The sequence below is a fragment of the Halyomorpha halys genome, unplaced genomic scaffold (genome assembly GCF_000696795.3).
Source record: "Halyomorpha halys isolate HHAL.00 unplaced genomic scaffold, Hhal_1.1 Scaffold252.1, whole genome shotgun sequence".
NCBI lineage: Eukaryota > Metazoa > Arthropoda > Insecta > Hemiptera > Pentatomidae > Halyomorpha > Halyomorpha halys.
Genome location: NW_027108761.1, coordinates 1,112,975 through 1,136,806, shown reverse-complemented (window position 1 = coordinate 1,136,806; position 23,832 = coordinate 1,112,975). Strand labels below are relative to the sequence as shown.

The window sequence follows — 23,832 nt, the reverse complement described above, 5'->3', positions numbered from 1 at the left end:
ACAACAATGTTTGGAACATTAGGAGTTCCTAACAAGACAATATCTTGATGCTAAATCCATTAGAGTAGAACCTCAACTGCCAAACGAAGAGTGTTTAGCAACCGCAAGAGAGTAATAAAAAAGATATTTATGAATAGAGAACTCACACCTCAGGTGTAATAACTCAGCAGCTCTGTAAATACTCCATTGTGCCGGCTACCTCAACTGTAAACACTAGTGGGAACTGGGGGTCTTACCCTTCAACGGCGGCCTCTTATCGCATCTCTCTTCACCTTCCGGGTTCCACTCGAGGAGGGGTAGCTACGGTGAACGGGCCTTAGGATCAATCCACATTATTTCCACCGACAACAGCAAACCAAGTATACCGATGTAACGTAAAAATGTACGTGTTTAGCAACTGAGAATTTTATTAATAAAATAATTTATTAGAAAAATTAACGAAGTACTAAAAAGGGTATTCAGGGCTAAAATGGCTGGTAGAAGTCATAGGGATATAACAAAACATAGATGGGAGGATAGTATTAGCTTGAACCCAAGATTTGTTGTATTTCTAGGAGCGAAAGTGTCATCTTCGAATAATTTAAAAATTTTAAATTTGATATTCAGTACCTACTATACACTGCAAAGATGTAAAACATTTTACTTAAACAATTACTAAAATTTAAAACCAATACTAATTCCTCTGAAGTTAGGATTTGGGATAATTAAGAGGGAAAAAAATCAAGAGTCAACTTTCGCACCTGGTAAATGAATAGTTGAAATGCAAACAAATCAGAAAAATCAAAATATGGTGCGGAAAATTAAAATATTTTCATATAGTTGAGAAATAGAGGATTTTATGTTTCAACAAATTACCGTAGAAAAAATAATCTGTACAATCCAAAGCTAATATTGAGAACCTATCAGTATAAAATATGATACTGTTTATGCTTTTTATAATTAATAAGAGCTACAAAAACGTATTTTCCTATAATTGCAAAAAATTGTAACAAAAATCGTCTCTGAATCAGAAAACCATGATCCAACTCAGTATCTCGTATTCAAAGACCCGAAGTATCAGTTAAAAGAAAAATATTAAAAGCAGTATTTCTATCAAAATATAATCTATACACTTAGGAAAATCAAAGTCTTTGTTGACAAATTAATAAAAGTCTACACCAAAAGCGTACTCAGTTCCGTTAAATTCAAAATTTTAATTTTTCGATTGATGTAGCTGTTACAATTCAACATTTTAATTTATTTTTATAATTATTTTGAAATAATAACTTTTAGAAAGTGAATACATTGCTTTTAATAGGAAAATCAAACATTAAAATACGATTTTTTAAATTAAAAACTGAATGACGATACTTATTGTAAAGTTTTGTAAAAAAATCAATATTTGTATAATTAAATAAATGAAAAATAATTAGTTCATTCTTTGAGAAAAAAAAATGTTAAGTATCAAAAAGAAGGGGCTATACCGATTAATGTGTTTATCTTGCAATAATTGTATTTTTTTTTATTAATAACTATCTACTCAATCGTTCTGATGACGATGATTGCACAACGTAATAGTGTAACTTAAACTTCTATAAAATTGGATTATATACTCTAACCATTGGTTGTTCACTGCAATGCCGAAGGAATTTATCTCGGAATGCAATGATGCAGTGCAATCAGCAGGAATTCTTACAGTTTCACCAACAGCGCGAGTTTCCTCAGCTGAGATATGTTTTTTAACTGGTGACCGCGACCTTTGTGAAAATTAATGAAAATACACTAATTAGTTATTTCAGATCAACCTGATTACACGTTCCAATTACAACTCATTCATTAAATACGGTATTTATAATTATTACAGTATTTCAAAACAATATAATCCTTCTGCTTTTTTAATCTTCCAAAAGCTTGTTTATTAAAATAATATTTAAATTCATGCTTTAGTCAAAATGAATGGACTATAAAATATAAAATAAATGAATTAATAGCAATATTGTTCATTAAATAAATGTTTAATTTGAATAAAATTTGACTAGAATAAATTATTGTAGTTCTTTATAGTATGTTTTAATTACATTAATTAATTTCTAATTGTCTTACGAAAGCCATAAGGTTTTATACGATTTATTCATCATGTCGATGTTGATTAAAAAATAGAATGTTTTTAATATTATAGCTTATTCCTTGACTACAAATATAATGTTTTATACAGTGTTTTTTCTTTTTTCCTGTAACTATCTACACTATTTTATCCAATTGGGCATGAAACCCCACTGGTTAGAAAATAAAAAAAAAAAACGATATTTTTTATCATCGTTATGTTGATGAAAAAATATTTTCATCCCATAACTTCATAGTTTTTTTTCTACGTACTCAGTAGGCATTAGGAATATTATTAGAACTAAATGAGTGAGTGGAGGGGGTGGCAAAGTGGTAAGGCGCTTCGCTACTAACTCAAAGGACTCAGGTTCGAATCCTGTTGTGACAGATAATTATTTATTTAGTTACTGAAGCCGTGAGTCAACCCTGTGGGTTCGGGAGCCATCTAGGATTCCTTAAAGTGGGTACTCTTCATTTAGGAAAAGTCTGGGGGTTGATCGCGATCGTGTAAAAATCACCTCCTTGTATCTCCGCTGTTCTAAAAACAGTACTTCTTTACAAAGTACTGAACCCCTGAACCTTCACGAGTTGTAGCAGTGCATATTATTACTATAAATAAGACAACAGCCATTTTAAACCTCCCAATTTGGAAAACTGGGTTAATGAAAAACCTGTTAGGTCACTTCAGATCCCAGTCTTGTATGTTACACTATAACCATATCAAATTAAGAGAGTTTATAAATACTTTCATTAACTTATAATGGTTAGTTTGTGGTAATTATGAACTATTGTTTATAACGATATATGCTATTTTTTTCATAGTTTTTATGGCCAATCTTGATTCCTATGTGATCCTCGAGCCCTAACAGGTTACTCCCAAGGCTACATCTTCAAGTGGAGGACCCCAGTGACAAGAGCAGCCATAAAGTATTATGGGTTCAACAATATCTGGTTTTATCAGAGTGGCATGAAGCAGTCCATCATAGATGCAGACATCGTGCCGTAAGAGCACCGGCACTCCAACATGCAGTACCCAAATTGAAAAACCCGTGGCTATCGGAGGAGATGGGAACGTGAGGTGCCTATTAGGGGCTAATTGCCCGCCGATATTTTTCACTGGACCCCTTCAATCACTGCCCGCTCTCAGATCTGGAGCGTTCGTTAACTGCTAACTGCTCCTTTATGAGGTATACTCTACCGCTCGCTCCATACGCCCACCGCCGCGGTTTTTATTTTATTATTTTTTTTAAATTTGGTTTTATTTTTCCAAGTCTACTTATCTTGACACGTAGCCATCCTTATCCTTTAATTAAGTATCCAAGACCCAGAACGTCCCATTTGCTCATCTTGGAAAAATCGATGATTTATTTTATAAAACACTTTTAATAACTAGATGCTTCTTCAATGAATATATATTAAGTTCGACCTTTCGGCCAATTCGGCAATACTCAAGGACACTCTATCACTAACAGCTTTTATTATAAAATGATTTTAAATAAAAATATTATTAATAAATTATCAAATCTTAATACAATTTTAGAAGCACATCAATTTTTTTTAAAAAAAACTTATGCACGCTATTCTGCCCAGATCATTAATTTCAGTCCATAATTACTCTATGAGACATTAAGATGTTAGGGAATCATATAATTTTATTGATAAGCAATCCTTAACTTATGTCTAACTACCTAGTTTGTCAATTAAATATATTAAATTAAAAATTAAATCTTTTACTCACAGTCAACCTTCACTATTATAATTTATAAGAACAATATTTGTAAACTTCCCCACACTCAGGTCAGGCATTTAATTTATTTATTTCAAATATATTTTGGTTAAATTCCCTATTTCTTTTATTATTACAATTCATATCAAGGTTAATTATAATTATCAACATTAATTTTATCCAATATTTTTCATAAATTAATTTTAATTAAAATCTCGGCATATGGTTGGTTCTGATTTCTTGTATCTGTTTCAAAATTCACTTTATAATTGATGTTTTCTGATATGTAAATGGTCTCAAGTATTTTTCTTTTGAATCATATTATTTTCTTTAGGTAAAATCATAGTATTTTCAGAAAATGTATACTGTTTTTTGGTTGTATGCTGCTCTAGTGCTGTTTTATTGGGATCATTCTCCTTTGTTTTTTTTCACCTGTATAGCTAGACAATTTAGACATGAACTTTTATCAAATTATGTTTTTCGTTATAAAAGTCAGTTATTGATTTTATCAATTCTATAAATATTAGTAGTTCGGTTTTTTTTTTTTTTTTGTTTCATTCCTTAATAACATAACTTTTGTTATTATTTTGATGATTTTATAAATCAAATCTGGTTTTATTATAAAAGATAATTCTGATTCTAATCTATAACAGATAATTCTGATTCTTATTATTTAAAATTATTCAATAATTATAACATGTGAATAGGGGTGTCGTTTGCTCGATACTAAACTCCTACATTAACATTTGTTAAAAAGAAGTTAAATTAGGCTTACTTTAAATAAGAAAAAATTCCCTTCGTTTCACTGAAGATCATTTTATGAAGTATTATTCTGTTATTTATTACGTGTAATCAAACCGGAATGCTTTGCTACGCGTCTTTAGGTAAGGATGTATATTTTCTCAGCAATTATGCCTTTCATTTCTTAATTCAAAATGAAGGAATTTGATATTACTTATTGTTGATGAAGAAGAAACGCTTCATTGAAGATCTATATAGATTATGTTCAGAAACTGGAATTTCATTTTAGAATGTCTAAGTCGCTTTTTCCACTCAATGAATTAATCCACGTTAACTGGAGGGTTTCAGATATTCAAACTTACATTACGGTCCACATATAAACTTTAAGAAACACCGAAAGGAAGTTTGATCTGTCGGTCCAATTAAACCTCCAGTCCTGAAGAATCGACGATGAATCCCGTCAAGAGTTAAATACATGCTAATCCAAAAAGAAGAAGACCGTAGGGGTTGTAGAATCCCCACCAAGCGCCTAAGGGTTTGTTGACAGGAGCGTGGTGGGGACGAAGAGGCACACACAGGTAGTGAGGTAGTGCAGTGCCACTATAGTGGAGTAGTGATCTAGTAGTGGCTATGGCAGGGCTGGTACAGTACCCCGCGCATCTCTTCCACCACCACCTCAGGTACCCATCTATATCATATATTAATTGTAGTTATAATGTATAAGTATGTATCATATTTGTATATACATCACTCACTAAAATATTCAGTAAGACTCCCTAAAAAATAATAATGTTGTCAAAATCATTTCTTAGTGGTGATGAGGTAAACCGGCTAAAATAAGAATTGTAAAAATAAAATAAATAATATTTCATTTAATAAATAATAAATTATAATCTAATAATATCATAATGCACTTGTTATTATTGACTAACTTAATTCTTAATCTTTGTTTCATATTATAATACCGATTCCTTAATGCAGAAACGATCTAAGCCAATTTTGTTTGTTGACATTTTGATATGGATATTTAGTATTAGTGTTTCAATCTATCATTTTCACAGTATGCTCGGAATATTGAAGTCACTTGAAAAGCCGAAAAATCCTCACAAACATTGTACAGTGATATCACAATATTCGAATCTTTAAAAGTATCTTGCATTGGGGTATCGACATGAATTAATTAAATCAACCAGGAACTTGAAATCAAATGCCTATCGACATAAGTTTTATGAATATATAATACCAATGCACATGTTATTGGAATGACTGTTATCATAAATGATTTAATTTAAAAATAAACTTACTACTGTCATTGTTATATATTACGTAATATTTATATTGTGGGCACAGATTATTTGAATCCTCTTGATATGGGCGGGAAAGGATTGAAAACTTGGTGGGGAGACCACGGAAACCGCAGGCGGCATTCAAAATATTAAACTATATCTGAAACTGTTCTTTATAACTAATAATGGGAGTTGTTAAGTGTCTAAAGCTGTTTAATAATTACTTAATTATACACATAATTAATAAATTATACTATATGCTAACTATTACTTAATAGTTAGCATATAGTATAATTAATAAATTATACTATATGCTAACTATTACTTAATAGTTAGCATATAGTATAATTAATAAATTATACTATATGCTAACTATTACTTAATAGAAATTTAAAAAAAAAGTAATAATAATAAGACAAATTTTTTTTATATGGTCCGTAAGCGACATAATCAATATTATTTATAAAAAAAAAAAATTAACTACAAGTGTAGTTTCAGATTTTAAAAAATTAATTTTATAATTTATTTACAAAGCCCATATCGGCATAAGAAGAGGTTGCAATTCACAGGAAATTAATTATGAAAAAAAAATGGGATTTCATAAGGAGTCATGCCAGTTCACAAATATTCCATAGTTTAATTTTTAGGAAAAACTAACCAGAAATATTTTCAATCATTTTTCAAAAATTGAAAAAAAAAAGAAAATCCAATTTCTTTCTTAAGTGTGGGCATTTAAAGAAATTTTTAAATATCAGCTTACTGCAATTAATTAAGTTCAAGAATAAACTTCGAAAACCAGCCAAACGAAAATTCATAAATGTTATTATTTTATTTTAACTCTAAGGCATTCAGACGCATAAAAAATTTTTTTTCTATGACAATGACAAATTAATTTTTAAAAGGAGGCCATTACCGGCTAAACAAATTGACAACCTGTGATTATTCTACCCCTTTTTTCTAGATTAAAACATTTAGGATTTTAAATGTATTTTATTAATCACCAATCTAAAAATAATAATAAAATCTATTATATTATAAACAAAGTCAATTTAATAAAAACAAGTAAAATTTAAATATGTTTCTAATTAATTGAATATTTATGTAATTTTCTTTATAAGTTCTTTAAATTTAAAGTTATACAGTAACTATATAATGACAATAAAGAGGGTCCATCGCCGAAGTGGCTAATCTGCAAATTTTATGATCTTGGATTTTGTAGCATTGTAGACGTGATTTCCTATTCTCTTTGCAATACCAATAAGATCTAACTGATATGTGACATAAATAATTAAATATACAAAATGATCAATTGGATGATAAATTAATTACAAATTAATTAAATTAAATTAATACCTGCAACAGTATTTTCAGAAATTTGAAGATAGGCCACTTTGGTTTTGTACTGATGGTGCGGAATTAATGTTTTTTTATGTATATAAATTAAAGTTCCCATAAATTATTACTTCGGGTGTGAAAAATATCATTTATTATTTGAATGCACTAATTTAATTTATTGGCTTTAAGAATTTTGAATTTTTTTAAATTCAGTTTTTAACTTTATCATTAAAAAAATAAAACACTTAAAAAATTGGAAAAATAAATGAGTATTTTATTACTAATTTAGAAATGGCTGAGAAACAGTTATTTCTTTAATTCATTGAAGTAAAGAAATATCAACCAATACCGCTAAGATAGAAAAAAAAAATCCACCATCGAGACCATTAATGACCGTAGACTAAAACCTTGGGGGCATTTACCAGGAATGTTCCTTTTATCTCTTTCTATCGCTATTTTTTTTTCTTTTATCGACAGTTTTCTTAGAAAAAGTTGACACACAATGTGAGAAACAGTTGATAGAAAAAAAGATAAAAAAAAAGTTAACCCCAGAGAATCATTTAACGGTCAGCCAGATCGCCTGTGACTAACTGCAGAGACAGAAAAACTAAGAAATGTGTCAATCTCAGCATTGACGAAGCGGGTACTGTTCTTAACGGGTCCAACTACCGAAATTGTCGAGGCGAGTCTTGTTCGTCTTTTATTATTTCTCTATTATTTTCTGATTCTAAAAAAGAAATGCGAAACTAATATTGTATCTTATTCGAGGCAAAATATGGAAAAGAAACTGTACAAAAAGAAATAATCGTATTTTCCAAGAGTCTAAAATGGGCTTAGATCGTAGAGTCTTGAGAATTATTTTGAGTGACAGTTATAAAAAATAGTGTTGTGCGGTCAATTTGATACATAACCATCAGGTTTTCTCATATTGAGATAAGGTCCTAACTTTATAAAACCACTAAATAACTAGGTCCTAACTTTTATTATTCCAGCAGTCGAATCCGGAATTCGAAGCTAGAGAAAAATGATATCCTATATTACTAATTAATATTATTTTATTTCATTGAATTAATTTATTTATTTTTCTAATTTTTATTTTTTTAATTGTTTATTGTATTTTGTACTAGTATATTTACTTATTGCCTAAGTATATAAGTGATTTTCGTTTTGTCAAGAACATGTATTATTTTTATTAAATAAGTATAACACAATTGAAATACTTCAACAATTAATAATAATAATAGTAGTAAAATCACATTTGTCGTGCATATATCCTTTAATAAATATCATTCATTTACCATACATATGTACATCTAAATGTTTTATATTTAAATCAAAAAATATTTTTATAAATCTGCAACCGTTATATGATATAATTAGATTGCTCATTTCATTGCTACTTCAGGCAAGGTAATATGAAATGTATTACAATCATTAATTGAATAGGAACAGGAAATCATTAATTGATAATCCTTTATATATAATTATAAATAAAATAAAAATAATTGTATCAAAAGAATGGAATTAACAATATTATTTTGATAAAAAGTACTATTGATCTAAGTTGAAATCTATTAGTAGATTGCCTGATTTCAATTTTTAATATATATAAGTACTTAATTTAAAAGTGTACGGCTTGACATAATTTTCTTGATATTGTAGCAGCTTCAAACCTACCCAATATGTTTTTAAAAAATTATACGAAATCCTTAATATGTATGCATATTTTAATTTGATTTTTTAAAATCTTAATATCTTACATTGACAAGGTTTTATATATCCGGTATGTATAAAGCAGTTTCCAGATGGTTAGTGGTAGATAAACATATATATATATATATTGGAAATATAAAGCTGTGGTATATACATGTGGTCATGAAATAGTCAATAAGTAATAAGCATATGTTTATCACATATTGTACCATGCAAATTTATGAGCAGTATGTGGTGAGTAATTCATCAAGAATATTTATTTTAAATTCAGAATTTATATTTATTTAATTTTTTTATTTAAAAAATTGTTTTCAAAATATCGATTTTTGAAATTGTGAATTAAATCTAGATTAAAGTAATTTATAAAAATAAAAATAAAAGAAAGATTATTTATTTATTTTTTAATAAATTGGTTAGTAACCAATACATAAAGTTATATCTTGATATGACATCATTTTATCTTGTTATAATATTTTGGCGTGCTATTTATGCAAACTATTCGATCAGTACTATTCTTATACTATGTTTATAGTATAAAATATCCTTGAAAAGGTTTGATAAAAAAAAAATATATATGAGAAATAAACATGTGAAAAGGAATGGAGTTGGAAATCGGCAAATACCAGTGAGGTTGCCATGGGGGCCACAACCTGTTGATGATAGTATCTCAGGCCCTTCTCTTCATTAATTCCATTTAGCCATATAGTATCTACCTCCAGATATCTGCCCAATAATCTTCATTTGTTCATCACTAAAATGAATTTTATAAACATCACATATAATAGCCAACAGCATTCCTATGGTGCATAATGATTTTAATATATGTTATTGCATATTATTCAACATCATTTTCGTAACATCTGATAATAAATGTCAATAATATTTTATTTTAGAAGTGGTGATATGAGTATTATCTATCAACGCGAGAAATTATAAAGTAATGAGATAAATAAATTATTTTAAATATTTTAGAGAAATTATATTATTTTAATATTCGTAAAAGCTAGAATTTTTGTTAAGTAAGAGTCAATAGAGCTAGATTCTAGTGATCTAGCGAAACATGAGGAATATCAACTTATAAAGTTTTTTGATTGCATTCAATATAGGTCATAAATGTCTGGAATTTTATTATGGTATTTATTTATATTTATTATAATTTTAAGAAATTTTATTACTTTTGCTTATACTGTTATCTTTTAAAAAATAACACTAAATATAGTTCATGAAAGCTCAAAGACAATTTTTTTCAGAAGATCAATTTATTTCTAAAGTCTGTATTGGAAAATTACATTATTGATAATTTAACCGAATTAATCGATAATTAAATTAATCGAAACTATTAAACATGGTGCTAAGAAACTAACTGTAAATGGAATAAACTACCTTGCAAACAATAATAATTTTTTTAAAATTTCAATAACTTTATTTATAAAGCTTTAAGAAATTTCTGAACAATTAGTTTCGTAGTGATATGAAGTCAATTTTATACGTAACATTGACTGAAGTCAAATATCTATCTAAATATTTTATTAAACTATTTTTCTGTACGGAGTATAAACCTGAAACAAATAAACTTTTATCCACTTTAGTTAGAGTACCTCAATTCTTTTTAAATATCAAAAAAGAAGTGCGGAAAAACCCAAGCTGCATTTACTGACTCTCTATACTAGGGGTATTCATGATCTTTGGTTTAACATGTTAAAGCGTGTTAAATGGAAAAACTCACGTTAAATCGAAAAAAATTGCCTTCTTTTACCGTGGTAAAACGAAATAACATTTAACATGGCTGAGAGTCTGTTACTTGGTCTGTTAAATGGAGAATGACGTCACACAATAGACCAGTTGAGATTGCCGCCATTTTTGTTGTTGTGACAGCTCAGTTCTTTCGTGTGTTTGTGGTATTCATTTCCCAGTTATTAAACCAGAATGGATAATTTTAATGATACATTTGAGAAAAAAAAAACAATGTATTTCTATCTGAAATATGTTCTACTATCTGAAATTTTGTAAACGCTCGCCAGATAAAAATCTCACTATATGAACCATATAATTATTCTTAGGGAACATATGTCCCAGAATAAAGTTATTTTTTCATTTCATTTCATAAGCTAAACTTTCACACAAATTCCACTTTTCACTCACTCTAGGCATGTTGTAATTAATTACTTAAATCAAAACTGAAGTAAACAATAACATGAGGGTCTGGAAGGAAGGTTATAAGCATAAAGGCTTATACAACAAGTTGCTGAGAAAATCCGCTAGGGGCTCTTATGCATTTAACGTTTAACATGACTTTAAGTAGGGCTGCTCACAATCTTATAGTTATAACATTTAACATTTAACACAACATCATGAATACCCCTACTATCCAACATAGAACAGCTCCCTAGATTACACCCGACATATTGGAGTATGAAGTCATTTCGAGGGACCATCGTGGCAGAGGAGGTAGTTGAGGATAGAGATCTGTAGTAGAAGGAATGGGGTGGTTTTTTACTAAGTCCTAGGACTATTGTCCTCGCCTTTTGGCCATTAGATATGGTCTTGGTCCAATCTAACTTCTTCAATAGGTCTATCATCCCCGGAGGTAGTAGGGCTCTTAGCTCTTAGGGCTTTAATATTTACACATAAAGGAATTAGTCTTTTTTATGAACGTTTCAAGAAAAATAACCTAATTTATATTAATTTAAACCATATTGTGTGAGTAACGACTCTTTATTAACATGATACATCGAAGTCAGTGATCGTCGAACAGCTGAGCGTTTTTCATCCTTTTTGGTTGAATATAAGTCCAGTTGGTACGAGAAAATATGCCGTAATAAGTCCTGGACCAATCGAAATTAAATTAAATCTGTATCTACTATCAATAAAGGGTCAGGGGTGTGGTACTTGGTAGTATTGTTACTAGACTAACGGTTGTGCAAGGAGGTGATTCGGTCAAATCAAGCTCGACCGCAAGATTTTTATCCAATTAAGGGTACCTACTTAACGAGGCTGGGTGGAGTCTCCCGAACACATATGGCTGACTCACTGTTGTGTTGAAAAATATCAACACTACCAATCTGGCAAATTCGATATGTCACCATAAATTATATGATCAAATTATGATTATCTATCTGAAAGACATAGAAAAAAAAAAGATTCATCTATCTGTACGGTGATTAAAAACTGGTTATTCGTCATTTTTGTACGACTATCGAAAATATCCATGCACTGTCACTAAGAAACGATAGATAATATTTTTAGCATTAGATTTTTTGTAACTCTTTGTTAAAATAATACAAAGTGCCACAATCAACGACCATTAGTATAAAGCGTGTGCTTAATCAATTATACCATACATACATTTGGAAAATTCCATACTACTTCATAAACAAAATATGTTTAGATAAATATAAGAATCTCCTGTTATCAATTTAAAATAAAAAACCTAGTGATTCGTCATTTCTGTACGATGATTAAAACCATAAATGCACTAAACTAAGATACAGTTGCCAATATTTGCAGCACCGAAAATGTTTACTGAAATAATACAATCTGCCAGCACTCAAGGACAATGAGTGTTGAGGATGAACTGATTCAATCATAACATATACAAAGCAATAAAAAAAGGAAAAAGAAATTAAATAAATCATAATAAAATAAGTAAAATGGTATATATTACCGGATTAGAAATAGAAGCGAGTCTTAGATATAGTATAAGACGTCGGTTTTTTATTTAGGTAAAAACTTCAAAAACATATTTTTTCCAGTAAATAAAAATATATATATATAAAAAAAATGTCAGTATTGTAATAATAAAAAAATGACAATAAGGTATATTTTCATGAATGCTCATACTTGACATCACACCTCAATAGTTCTGGATTAAATCCTTATATAAGAAGAACTCAGGAAAAATAATAGAACAGTGAAATTAGTATTTAATTTTTTAAAGTCACACAATTTACTATCACTGATAAGAATCATCGAATAGTAAAAAAAAAATTACAAAATTAAAAATAGAAGAGAAACGTTTTAGAAAAAGAGAAAAGATAAAAAATTAAACTTGAAGTAAAATAATATCTTAGACACAATAATTGCTATTTATAATATTTACATTCACCCTGAGGAACTCCAAACAGTTTAACGTCTTTACCAGCCACTTTTGGAAGAAACGGCGCTTCTCTCTGGACTATGTTACTGGTATTATAAGCCAGTGGAAGATGTAAGAGGGTGCTAGCCGCAGAATAAAATAAATGGGATTCATGACCAGCGAACTTTTGCATCGTTAAATAAGAACGAACACATTTTTTCTGTTTCACTACTTTGCCGAAAGATAGGATTATTAATAAAATACAAAAAAAAAAATTCTTATTTTTTGTTTTTGTATTCATATATAAGTTATTACGCAATTTAAACCAGGATAGCGCTTTTCTTTTTTTTTTTTGAGGGGGGGGAGGTTAATAGTCTTTGACCCGCTAAGGACCAGCTTTTGAACACCTAGAAATGGTGTTCTGGAAGAGTTTTATAAAACTATTAAGCAGTAAGGCTTAATAACGTTATCCCGAACTTTTTTTTTCTAATTTGAAGACAAGAGAAGAAGAGAAACCTGGCGTAGAGAGTAGGCGGATGAGGAAAAGACAGTTATGGGCAGCTCATCTCCATGCCAAGCAGGGGGGCCATAGCAGCAACAACGCGGCGTGAAGCGTAGCACTGGCACTAATAGAATACGTCGCTACGCAAGCTTGTCTTGTCTTTGTCTTGGCAGCTTTTTTATCACGGCAGCTTGTTTCTATCTCTCACGGCTAATAGAGGATAGCGGTACGGGATATGGTACTCTCAGCCGATGCGAAACAATAGCAAATGAATAAGCCAAGTGAGTCGGCGATATTAGTTCACCATGGAATTGACACTTTCCTTTTCATTTGTTCAAACACTGTCCAAGCCATCGACTCTATGAACTGTTGAGGGCAAGAGTGTTGTAAGTCATTATGTTATCATCAAAACTTATTTTAATAAAAGAATAATTTTTTAATTTATTACTGAGTCCATTAAATACTTTTTTTTTTTTTAATAATTTATTTATTGATATTTACAACTGTATACATATATACACATCAAGTAAATTTGCTGTAAGTGATATTATGACATGATAAAAAAATGTGGATAATCTACCCATTGATAGAACTCCAAATACATTTCTAAAGGAGAAGATCTCAAGGCCATCTTCTTTTCAGACGTCTGGGAGGATTATTAGGTAGTGAAGGAGAAGCCAGGTTAGAAACGAGTTGGTTTGGGTGGTTGGGAAGTTTATTATGGAAGGATTGGTATCTGGTTCTGGCCAAATCGGCAACATAGGGGACATTGAGGTCCTGATGGATGATTTGATTTGTGACAAAGTAAGGAGCATTAAAGATTTTACGAAGGATTTTGGACTGTAAGGATTGGATTCGAGAGGAATTAGATGGTTTAGTGGAGCCCCATAGCTCAACTCCGTATGTCCAAATAGGCCTTATAATAGTCATGTAGATCAGTCATTTGTAATGGATTGGAAGTTTGGACCGTCCATTAAATTCAAATGCTTTTAAATAACTGGACATTTTATTTATTAGCTAGTTTTAACAGAAACGGCAGAAACCAAAAACGTTATAGAACTTCCTCTAAAGTTTTGACTTAAGACACTACTCTTTCTCTCAACGGGTCATTCAATCTATACTGCTCAATTAAATTGGTATATATTTGGCACCCTACAATAATCCTCACATAGAGAAAATCGAAAATATTAGTGAATTTATAACTGCATAATTAAGCAAGAGGGGGACGATTCAGCTAGATTTTCTACATCGGTTATGAAAGAATTTTTTTTTGCAGGTATCGTAAGAGGTTTAGGCCCCTTGAATCACCCTAATCCTCCGAAAATCAGCTAGACTAAATCCATAATCACTTTATAGTAACATAAAGCTTCAGTAATTTTTCCCTAAATAGTCAAATTAATTTTTATTAATTAGTCCTACTGCCTGTATCATTTAAAACATTTTACGCGATAAAATTGAATGAAACTTTTTTTTTTTTAAATAAAATATAGACAAGTCTGTAACATTGTACCTTGACCATCCAATAAGCTCCAACGTCTTGGTATCAAGAAATTCTGGCTTACCTATAACAAAAAAAAATAAGAATTGCATTTTTCATAATATCTAATGAAATATAAAAGAAGAATAAACTTAAAGTACTTTCAAAATAAACATATTTACAATAAATAATAATTAATTATTCATGTAACGATGGTCCCATTCTCTTCTGGACCATCAAATAGTAACTTCAGAGACTGTTGGTGTATATAATAATATAACATATCTTATACTTTATTATACTACACTTATAAATAATTATAATAGATTTTACAAGTAAAAACTTACCACTATATTATAACTCATATTATTTTTTCCAAACCGTTAGAAAATTATGTATAATTGAGAAAAAAAGAAAATTAACTAAATAAAGCAGCCAATTAAAAATATAAAAACAAATAAATACTTATTGGTTTAGTCTGCACATTTAAAAATGTATTTATGTTCATTCCTTGGATATGTTACTTCAACATCAGCGGTTACTGTATCATATTAAAGAGGCCATACCTTTTAGAATGAGGTACAGATCAAAATTGAATTGCGTCAGTGAACTATTTTTTCACATTATAAATGCTTAATCTGACGAAGCAAAAGATGAAAGAATTAATAACATCTGATAAATTATTTATTAACGCATTACTTTGTTTTTATTATGTTCTGTTAGCTAAATATTAGCATGACTCTAAATGGGCGAGGGACAGTATGTGTTAAGTGCTTTAGTCGAGTCCAACCCAGGCAACATACATAAACAAATGTTCAAATGAATGTACTGTAATTGATTGAGTCTGCGTGTTTTTCTCCTTTTCCTTTTTGGAAAACTAAGACTGGCTCGTGGGTGGAAGTTGATATAAATAGAATGTATATATATATATATTTTACACATTTGTATCTTCTGTAAAACTATTAATTGTTAAAACTATCTAGTATATGGTTTTTTATTTAATATTCGCGATAAGAATAAGAAAACAATTTTTTTAAAAATTTTATTTTATTATTTTTTAATTTATTAGAATTCTAAGAATTAGTAGTCAAGGGGATATTTGATTAGTGAAAATGAAAAGAAAAAAAAAAAACGAAACCTTTTGATAAAATACGAAACTTTGAAGGTTCTGTTTTGTTAAACATAATTCACTGAAATAATAAGAAAAATATCATATACTGATTCAATAATTAAAAATTCTCTTACGGGTATTAAATACAATGCCATTCAGAATCGTGGTAATGTTATTTGAAACAGAGAAAACTTCTTAAATTTTAAAATGTCAATATTGTTTGTACAAAGTAAGGAATTGGATGCCATAAAAATTCCAGGGAATATTTAATATATATATGAAAGCATATCGAGACGAGAAAATTTGATACAAAAAAAAAACTGTTTCAATTTAGCGATTGTACTTAATCCATATAATAAATTTAAGCAAATCGTGGGCAGAATTTGAATTAATTTTTAAAAATTTAAATATTTTACTAGAAGAAAATAGACAAATTTATAAACAATCAGCTATAACATATAATTCGAATCTATCTTTCGTTCCAGAATTTATGTGCATAATTATTTATTATAAAGTAGGAAATATGTGTACTTTGTTAGGCAAGATGAATCCATATAATTTTCAATCATGAATTTGTTGTTACAACAAATCAATCATAGTTATTAAAAATAGATTTGCTAGTTAAACCAATTCAGTTTAATTTATTATTTTCTTTTATTTATTTTTTTTGTTTGTACCAAATCGAAGTCATGATTTTTTTTTGTCTAAAAAGGATCATTGACTTTTGCAGGAAACCCTCAGTGGAGGATGTGGGCCACCCAGCTTCCGTTAATTCACGGTAAGAACTTTTTTATTATTTTTATTTGTTTTTTTGTTTTTTTATTACTGGTTACTTTTTTAAACCATACTTTTCTAGAAGGATGTATAGATCAATTTTATGAAATTATTATTGCATTGCTTCCAAACCAGTGACAAATCGTTCGATCTACTTTGCCCACCACCGTTGTGGAACGGATTATGTGGGGATGTTGGCATATTGGTGACGAAAGAACCGCCGAATTTTGGCATTGATGTTCGTGTTGCTGATTATCAGAGGGCTTTTTCCAACATCAAAGCGATTTCCAATTGCCATTACCGAATATTTTGTGGTTTTCCAACAGTTCTTTATTTTTACTTAAATAACGAATTTTAAAATTGTTGATACTTAGTTTATATAAAATTTATTATAATTTTATAACTTTTGTTGACTAATAGATTTAATTACTAGTAATTAGCACATTTTTCTGTTACTCCTTATTCTATACAATATTAACATTAATAGAGAAAATAATCCTACGAGATTACCAATTTTTCGTCTTCCCATTTACGTAAATGTTTCATCAAATTTTTTCTTATTCTTAATATACGAAGTCTTGAAAAATCGTTGCCGACAAATAAATTAACTTACAAGTGCCGTCAGCGAAGACTTTTTCCGAACAGTTTCCAAAAAACAAAAAATTCAGACGTATTTATCTTAAAATTCATAATTTAGTAAACTTATTATAGATAAAAACAATTATTTTATAGCCCGAACTGAAGTTTATAAGCTGGGGATGTTATACAAAAAAATCAAATCAGAATTAAATGATGTTATATATATTTTTATTAATTTTTAAAATAATTTATATTTTTTTTAAAAATCATGATATGTGAAATCTTAAACAATTAATGCCTCCTAGTACATTATATTAAAATTTAATAGGATGCATTGATTGTCTTCAGTGTAACTGAAGTCCTTTAAGAGAAGAATTTTTTAAGGACAGTAGATAAAAAAAGAAATCCAGACATTTCTTAAATATGTGTGTATATAGTAAATATTATCTAATGAATTTCAAAATATTGCTATTACACCAAAATTATTAGACAGAATAAAAATCAACAGTATTGTGAATGTTTATTATTTATAAAATTGTAAATGAAATAAATGACGTCTTATTTATATATAAAATTTAATATTCATGCTTTAATAGATTGTTGTTAATATCTCCTTCTTATACAAATTATTCTATTTAAGTTGAGTATTCGAGTACCTGCAATGACTCAGCTGTTCAAGGTGAACATGAAAAGAACAGTTTATAAAGGATAGAAAAATTTCGTCTGTAAAATTATTACAGATTGATATTATTCTAATTTTCTCAGTTGTAAAAACAAAAGTTTAATAATAAATAAAGTGCATGTCAAATCCCAAAAAATAGAAGCAGATATCATCTAGTAATTTTGTTTATGAATATTATTATTTATAGACGAGTGACAGGCATCAGAAATCAGCAAGGTTTATATTAGAATTTTTAATTATGACAAAGAGGTAAATATGTCTATTAATAAATTAAAAAAAGAATAAAACAAGAAAACGATATGGCGCCAAAGCATAGGCTGAATATTAATGAAGAGTTGAAAGCAATTATAGAATTATCGGTTATTGTAGATGAGGTTTGTAGATGAGGATGGGCCAACCTTTTTGTGTGGGTGGGAGCTGGGCTTAATAGCGACACACCGTGTACTTATCTAGCTCAAGTTCGTTTTTTACTCACCACCGATTTCCTACCTCCTTTCTAGATTATTATTATTTTTTTAATATGACCACCAAATTTTTTTTTTATGTAATAACATGACGTTATTATCTATTCTTACAGGTATATGATTGTAACAACCTTCCGGTGAGGGTGGGGTAAATTATTTAAATTAATGACCGAAACCTTTTTAAACAAAATATTTCATCTAATGTTCAAGGTTACAAATGGAAAATAAGAGGAAAACTGTTGTCTCCACAAAACCGGTATTTTTTATTTATTTATCTTTTTTTATATCTTCAAGAGATATAATATTGGAAGAACATTTACCCGTTGAACAGGCAATGATATTTTAAAAAAATGCCAACTGGCAAAATGAAATTAAGTTAAAAATAAAATAAATTTTACAAAATCGAAAACTAATAAAAATTTAAACTAAAAAAATATAAATAGAGTTAACAGCCTCGACTCGAACACGTTTTATGTTTTTATTGTGCCTGCCGACGTTTTAGCCTAAGCAAGTGTGTCATCAGGGCTAAAACTGAAACAGGTACACAAATAAATTCACAACAATTTAAAAAAAAATAAATCACAAAAAATTAAATTAATAAGAGGAATACAAATTAGAGATAGAATAAAATAGGATAAATTTAAATGTTAATCTGATTCGAGTCGGATATGTTATAAAAATTGTTTGACACTACTAGATTTTTCTTATTATATTAGGTATTTTCATGAAATCTCATTTCTATTAATATTATTATTTCATAAATTTTTTCATCAACGTTTTGGGGCTTTTCCCCGGTCTTCAGGATCAAGAATTTTAAATGTGTTTACCATTTTATAAAATAAGCACCTCAAGCCTGAATATTGTATTTTAAATACATTATAGTTTTGTTTTAACCTTTTCAGTAGTTTCATTATCATTTTAATATATATACGAAGAATTGTATATTTTTTCTTTAATTAAAATATATTTTAAAATACTTATAAAAAAGTAGCAGAACCCTAAATACAAACGATAGAAATTATGAATACAGATCATAATAATGTCTTAGGACTAGTAACTATAATTAGAAACTAATAATGCTTTTCGAGTTTACTGAAAGTTTAAATTGGGTGTAAGACTCATTTAATATCTGTAATCAAAAATTAATTGTGAATTAAAACAGAATATTGAGTCGAAATACACATTTAACCTAAATGTATCTAAAGATACATTCATGATTCAGACAGGCTTACTATCGAATGTGCCAGAATAGAAGAAACTGAAAATCGAACGAATCGATTCCTTTTCCAGAGATATCCGACACCGTTTCGAGTCAAGTGAAAATGAGACAAACCTAAACCGTAAGGAGACGGGGCGTCTGCTGGCACTGCCTACGTGACATCATCCCGTCTACGCCCTAGCGAAAGTAATTGATTAATATTCTTCAAGTGCCTACTCAATATAGGAGAAAATTACTGTAATTAGCCATTGCTTAGTGTAATTTAGACATTTTTTACAAGGGATAAATTCTAGAATACACTTTCTTATTCTTTCATAATTTTTATAATGATTCTATTTTCCTAAAAAAATATTTGAGAAACAATTGAAATCAGTTGTCTAAATAAAACAATAATAAAATGATTTTTTTAAAAAAAGATATATAAAAATATTTTGTCAAAAATTGAATGAACGTAAAGTATTTTAAGATCAAGGATCGTAACATTTTCATCATGCTCAACAGTAATAACTATTAAAAACGCACAATGAAAAATAAAAACACACATGAAAAAGATAATAAAACTAATAATAACTTGCATGTTATTTTCGGTAGAAAATTTAAAATATAGAGAATAATCCTGAAACATTATTATTCTGAATTAAATTACTTCTTAAATCTAATAAATTCATCCTTTAGTGGTAAGAGATTTAAAATTAAAAAAAAAATGCTCAAATTTTTATGTGTTGAATATCCATTAATCTTGACTTTATTCTTCACATTTTCTGCTACATTAGCTAAAGTAAATTACAATATTGTTATATTCCAATGATTTTTTTTTCTTTCAAATTGATGAAAAAATGTAAAAAGTATATTTAATGTAACTTTAGTTTCAAATATTTTATTATGATGACATGTAAATATGACACAGCTTCTAGCTGAAACATTGTTAGGATTTTTTTTAATCGATTTCCCGAAGGTTTATTAATAATTTCTTTTTTTACACCAGTAAAGTTATTATAAAAATAATTTGACTAAATTTGCAATTAATGTTTGAAGGAAACATTAATGTATAAATAAATTGAATGTATCAGTAATGTATTATCCATAAACTTATTTACAATACTTTTTTGCACTATTAAGTTTACTTAATATACACGAAATACAAAAAAAAAATTCTGAAGTTGTTTTCGTAATTTATGTAATTACGCGATAAAAATGCCATCGTAAAGATTATTTTCTAGAGAAAAATTACCGAACCGTTCATCAACTCCTCTTTCGGAGAATGAAGAGAGATGGCAAAAAATCTTCATCCTTGGGACACCCTAACTTCAAATACTGATCTGAGTACCACATTACCAATATCCAAGTTCGAGTTACACTAAACAGACTTTACTTAAAAGTTTAATTTGGTTGGAATCTACATCTGAGTTTTTTTTTTTTTACTATTAAAACTGATTTTTTTTAAGCTTATAAGAGTTATTTTAAACGTTTATTCGAGAATATGGAATTTATTTTTTATAATAATGAATACTACATAAAATGAAACATTGAATATTTTGTATTGCTAAGATTACAAGAATGAATTTGATGGTTCATCATAGCCAACCAGATTACACAACTGATTGGAAGCTTAGAGCCTATAATGGTCAAATTTAATGAGAAAAGAATTTATAAAAAAAAAAATATACATACATTTAAGTCTCGCTTCAAAAGGACAGTTCAAAAGTGACTGTATATAATTAATAGCTACATATAGCCTAAGCTTTCTTCCTTAATAGCCACTATTGAGCGAGAAACCATCAAGACATCCATCCTCCAAGATCCGGCATTGGAGATGGTAGATGTCAGTCGAGATACGGACCCGACAAACTGGCTCATACAAAACCCTATTAGCGTTGGAGCAGCAATTAATATCTTAATTAAAGGGCTGTTGTTGGTATAAATCAGCATTTGTCACAACCCTGCCCGTACTTCACCGTGGGAACCAGTAATGATTCTAATGAAATTTTAATTTCCTATCTCAATTTGTTGTTTTTTTGTTTTGTTTTTTTAAACATCGACGTATTAATTGTATACGGTGTCATCTCAAATTGAATCTCAGCTCTTTTCTTTGCAACAAGAAGTTTCGGATAACATCTCAAATTGTAAAGCATAATATTTATTTTGGCGCTTTTCAAGATCTATTAGAGGCTTACTTCTGAGTCTGAAACATAATTGGTGCATTGATAATCTGCAACTGATCATAATTGAAATTCAATAATAGATTTATTTAACTGCAATATATCTTATATCACAGTTATACAGTCTTAACTGTGGGCTATTAAACTACAATATCCCTACCCCTATATAACTACGCATTAATGCAATTTTAAATTTAACATTTAATTCTTTAATCGAAGGATCATGAAGGTAACCCTGATTTAATTATTGTTTTTGTATTTAATTTTAACGAAATATATCAAATAAAAAATTAGCTTTTTTTAAACTTCTAAGTATAAATTTTCAGTTTAGAGGTTTATAGTTCAGACAAAAATTAAATTAGACAAGAAAAAAAAATGCAAAAAAAAACTAACATAAAAAAATAATAAGAAGCTGCCTCTCCTATATTGTTTAAACCATCAGAACAAAAAATCTTAAAAACTCCCAGGATTAGAAGTCGGGATACAAACTTATATGTCATCTTTTTGGTGATTTATGGTGAAAAATTTATTTATTTTCAAAACGAAGGTATATTAAATTGGCTACCAAAATAGTTTTATATAAATATTTACTAAAGCATGTAGTTTCTGAGAAATGGAGGGGAAAAATATTATTCTAGTTAAATTAGATCCCTAAACGTTCAAAAAGTAAAAATAACCAGTTTATATTGTTTAGTAACACCGATGAAAATAGCCATGTTTTCTCAGTTTATATATATAAAATATTACTGAATTTGGCAAAATTAAATTAAATTGGCCGAATAACCTTCTTTTTCAAAACAGATTAGTTGTTATAACAAACAATTCTCTAAAGTTTTAGAAGCAATACAGTGCCATGCGATTGATTAGTTATATCTGTCTTCTCCATATCTCAGAACCTTTATAGTTTAGAAAAATAAAGTATGTAACCAATTTAGTGGCAAATTTAGTAGACTTTATTCTTTTGAGATAGAAATAAAAACTGATTAAATATACTATATATGTATATATAGTTGACCGTAAAAATTGATATATATAAGAAGATGGTCAGGGTTGCGATCAAAGGAGAAACAAAAATAGTTTAAAACTATTTATTTTTCTAAATAGTTGTAATTGGGAAAATAAATAGTTGTAAACTACTTTTGTTTCTCCTTTGACCGCAAACCTGACCATCTTCTTATAGATTAAATATACTATTTTTATCCCCTCCATTCCTACCACACTGTGGGAGATTATTTCTTTATTTTTTTTTAAATGTTCAGATTACTAATTAGACCAGACTATTATGATTGTAGAAGTCACCCGGATTCACCAACGTCCGAACTGGATTAGGATGTCTTGTGCCGGAAGACGTTCAAACTGAAAAATAAAATTGAAAGTGTTGCACAAAAGTGAGAAATTATTAATTGTTATTAATTTGATAGAGTGAGGAGAGGAAACGACGGTAAATGGGGCTAAGTGATAGTTAGCAATGTGTAGGAGTTTGTCTATTGGGTCAATTATTCCGGCCATCCTTCCCAGCATCAGCAACTATGTCATATCCTTATGTCTCGCTTCTTCTTCTTCTTCCTTCTTTCGCATGAATAATTAGACTTCATGAATTTAAAATGCAAAATTTTTCTATATAAATTTCGGTTGAAAAAATTTAATTGAATAATAATTATACGTCTATGAGAAATGAATTGTAATTAATATTAATATATACTAATTTTCTTTACCATATGACCTTCACTATTTTATAATGTTTTTAAACCTCTTATCCTGAGAAATTAAAATAAGAACTACTTTATTTCATATTTATCTCGCTAGGACGTTTCGGGGCAATTGTGTTCCTCTCTTCCGATTCTAATTTGTCCGATTATTATTGAATGAGTCATAATTCTAGTCAGTGATCAAACTTCATACGTATT

At 28.7% G+C, this 23,832-nt stretch overlaps 1 protein-coding gene across 2 annotated transcripts in view; it reads left to right on the top strand.

The window, feature by feature from the left end:
- The window catches only part of trh (trachealess), a 453,500-nt gene that overhangs the window by 193,475 nt on the left and 236,193 nt on the right, over positions 1 to 23,832 (top strand). Inside the window, exons 1-2 of one of the 2 annotated variants that reach the window (XM_014419881.2) lie at positions 5,144 to 5,229; positions 16,779 to 16,826. In XM_014419881.2, coding sequence (XP_014275367.1) covers positions 5,180 to 5,229; positions 16,779 to 16,826 — 98 coding nt within the window. In that variant the 5' untranslated portion in view covers positions 5,144 to 5,179. Of the gene's footprint in view, positions 1 to 5,143; positions 5,230 to 16,778; positions 16,827 to 23,832 lie in introns of those variants that run through there. The other variant, XM_014419879.3, reaches the window with a different exon arrangement.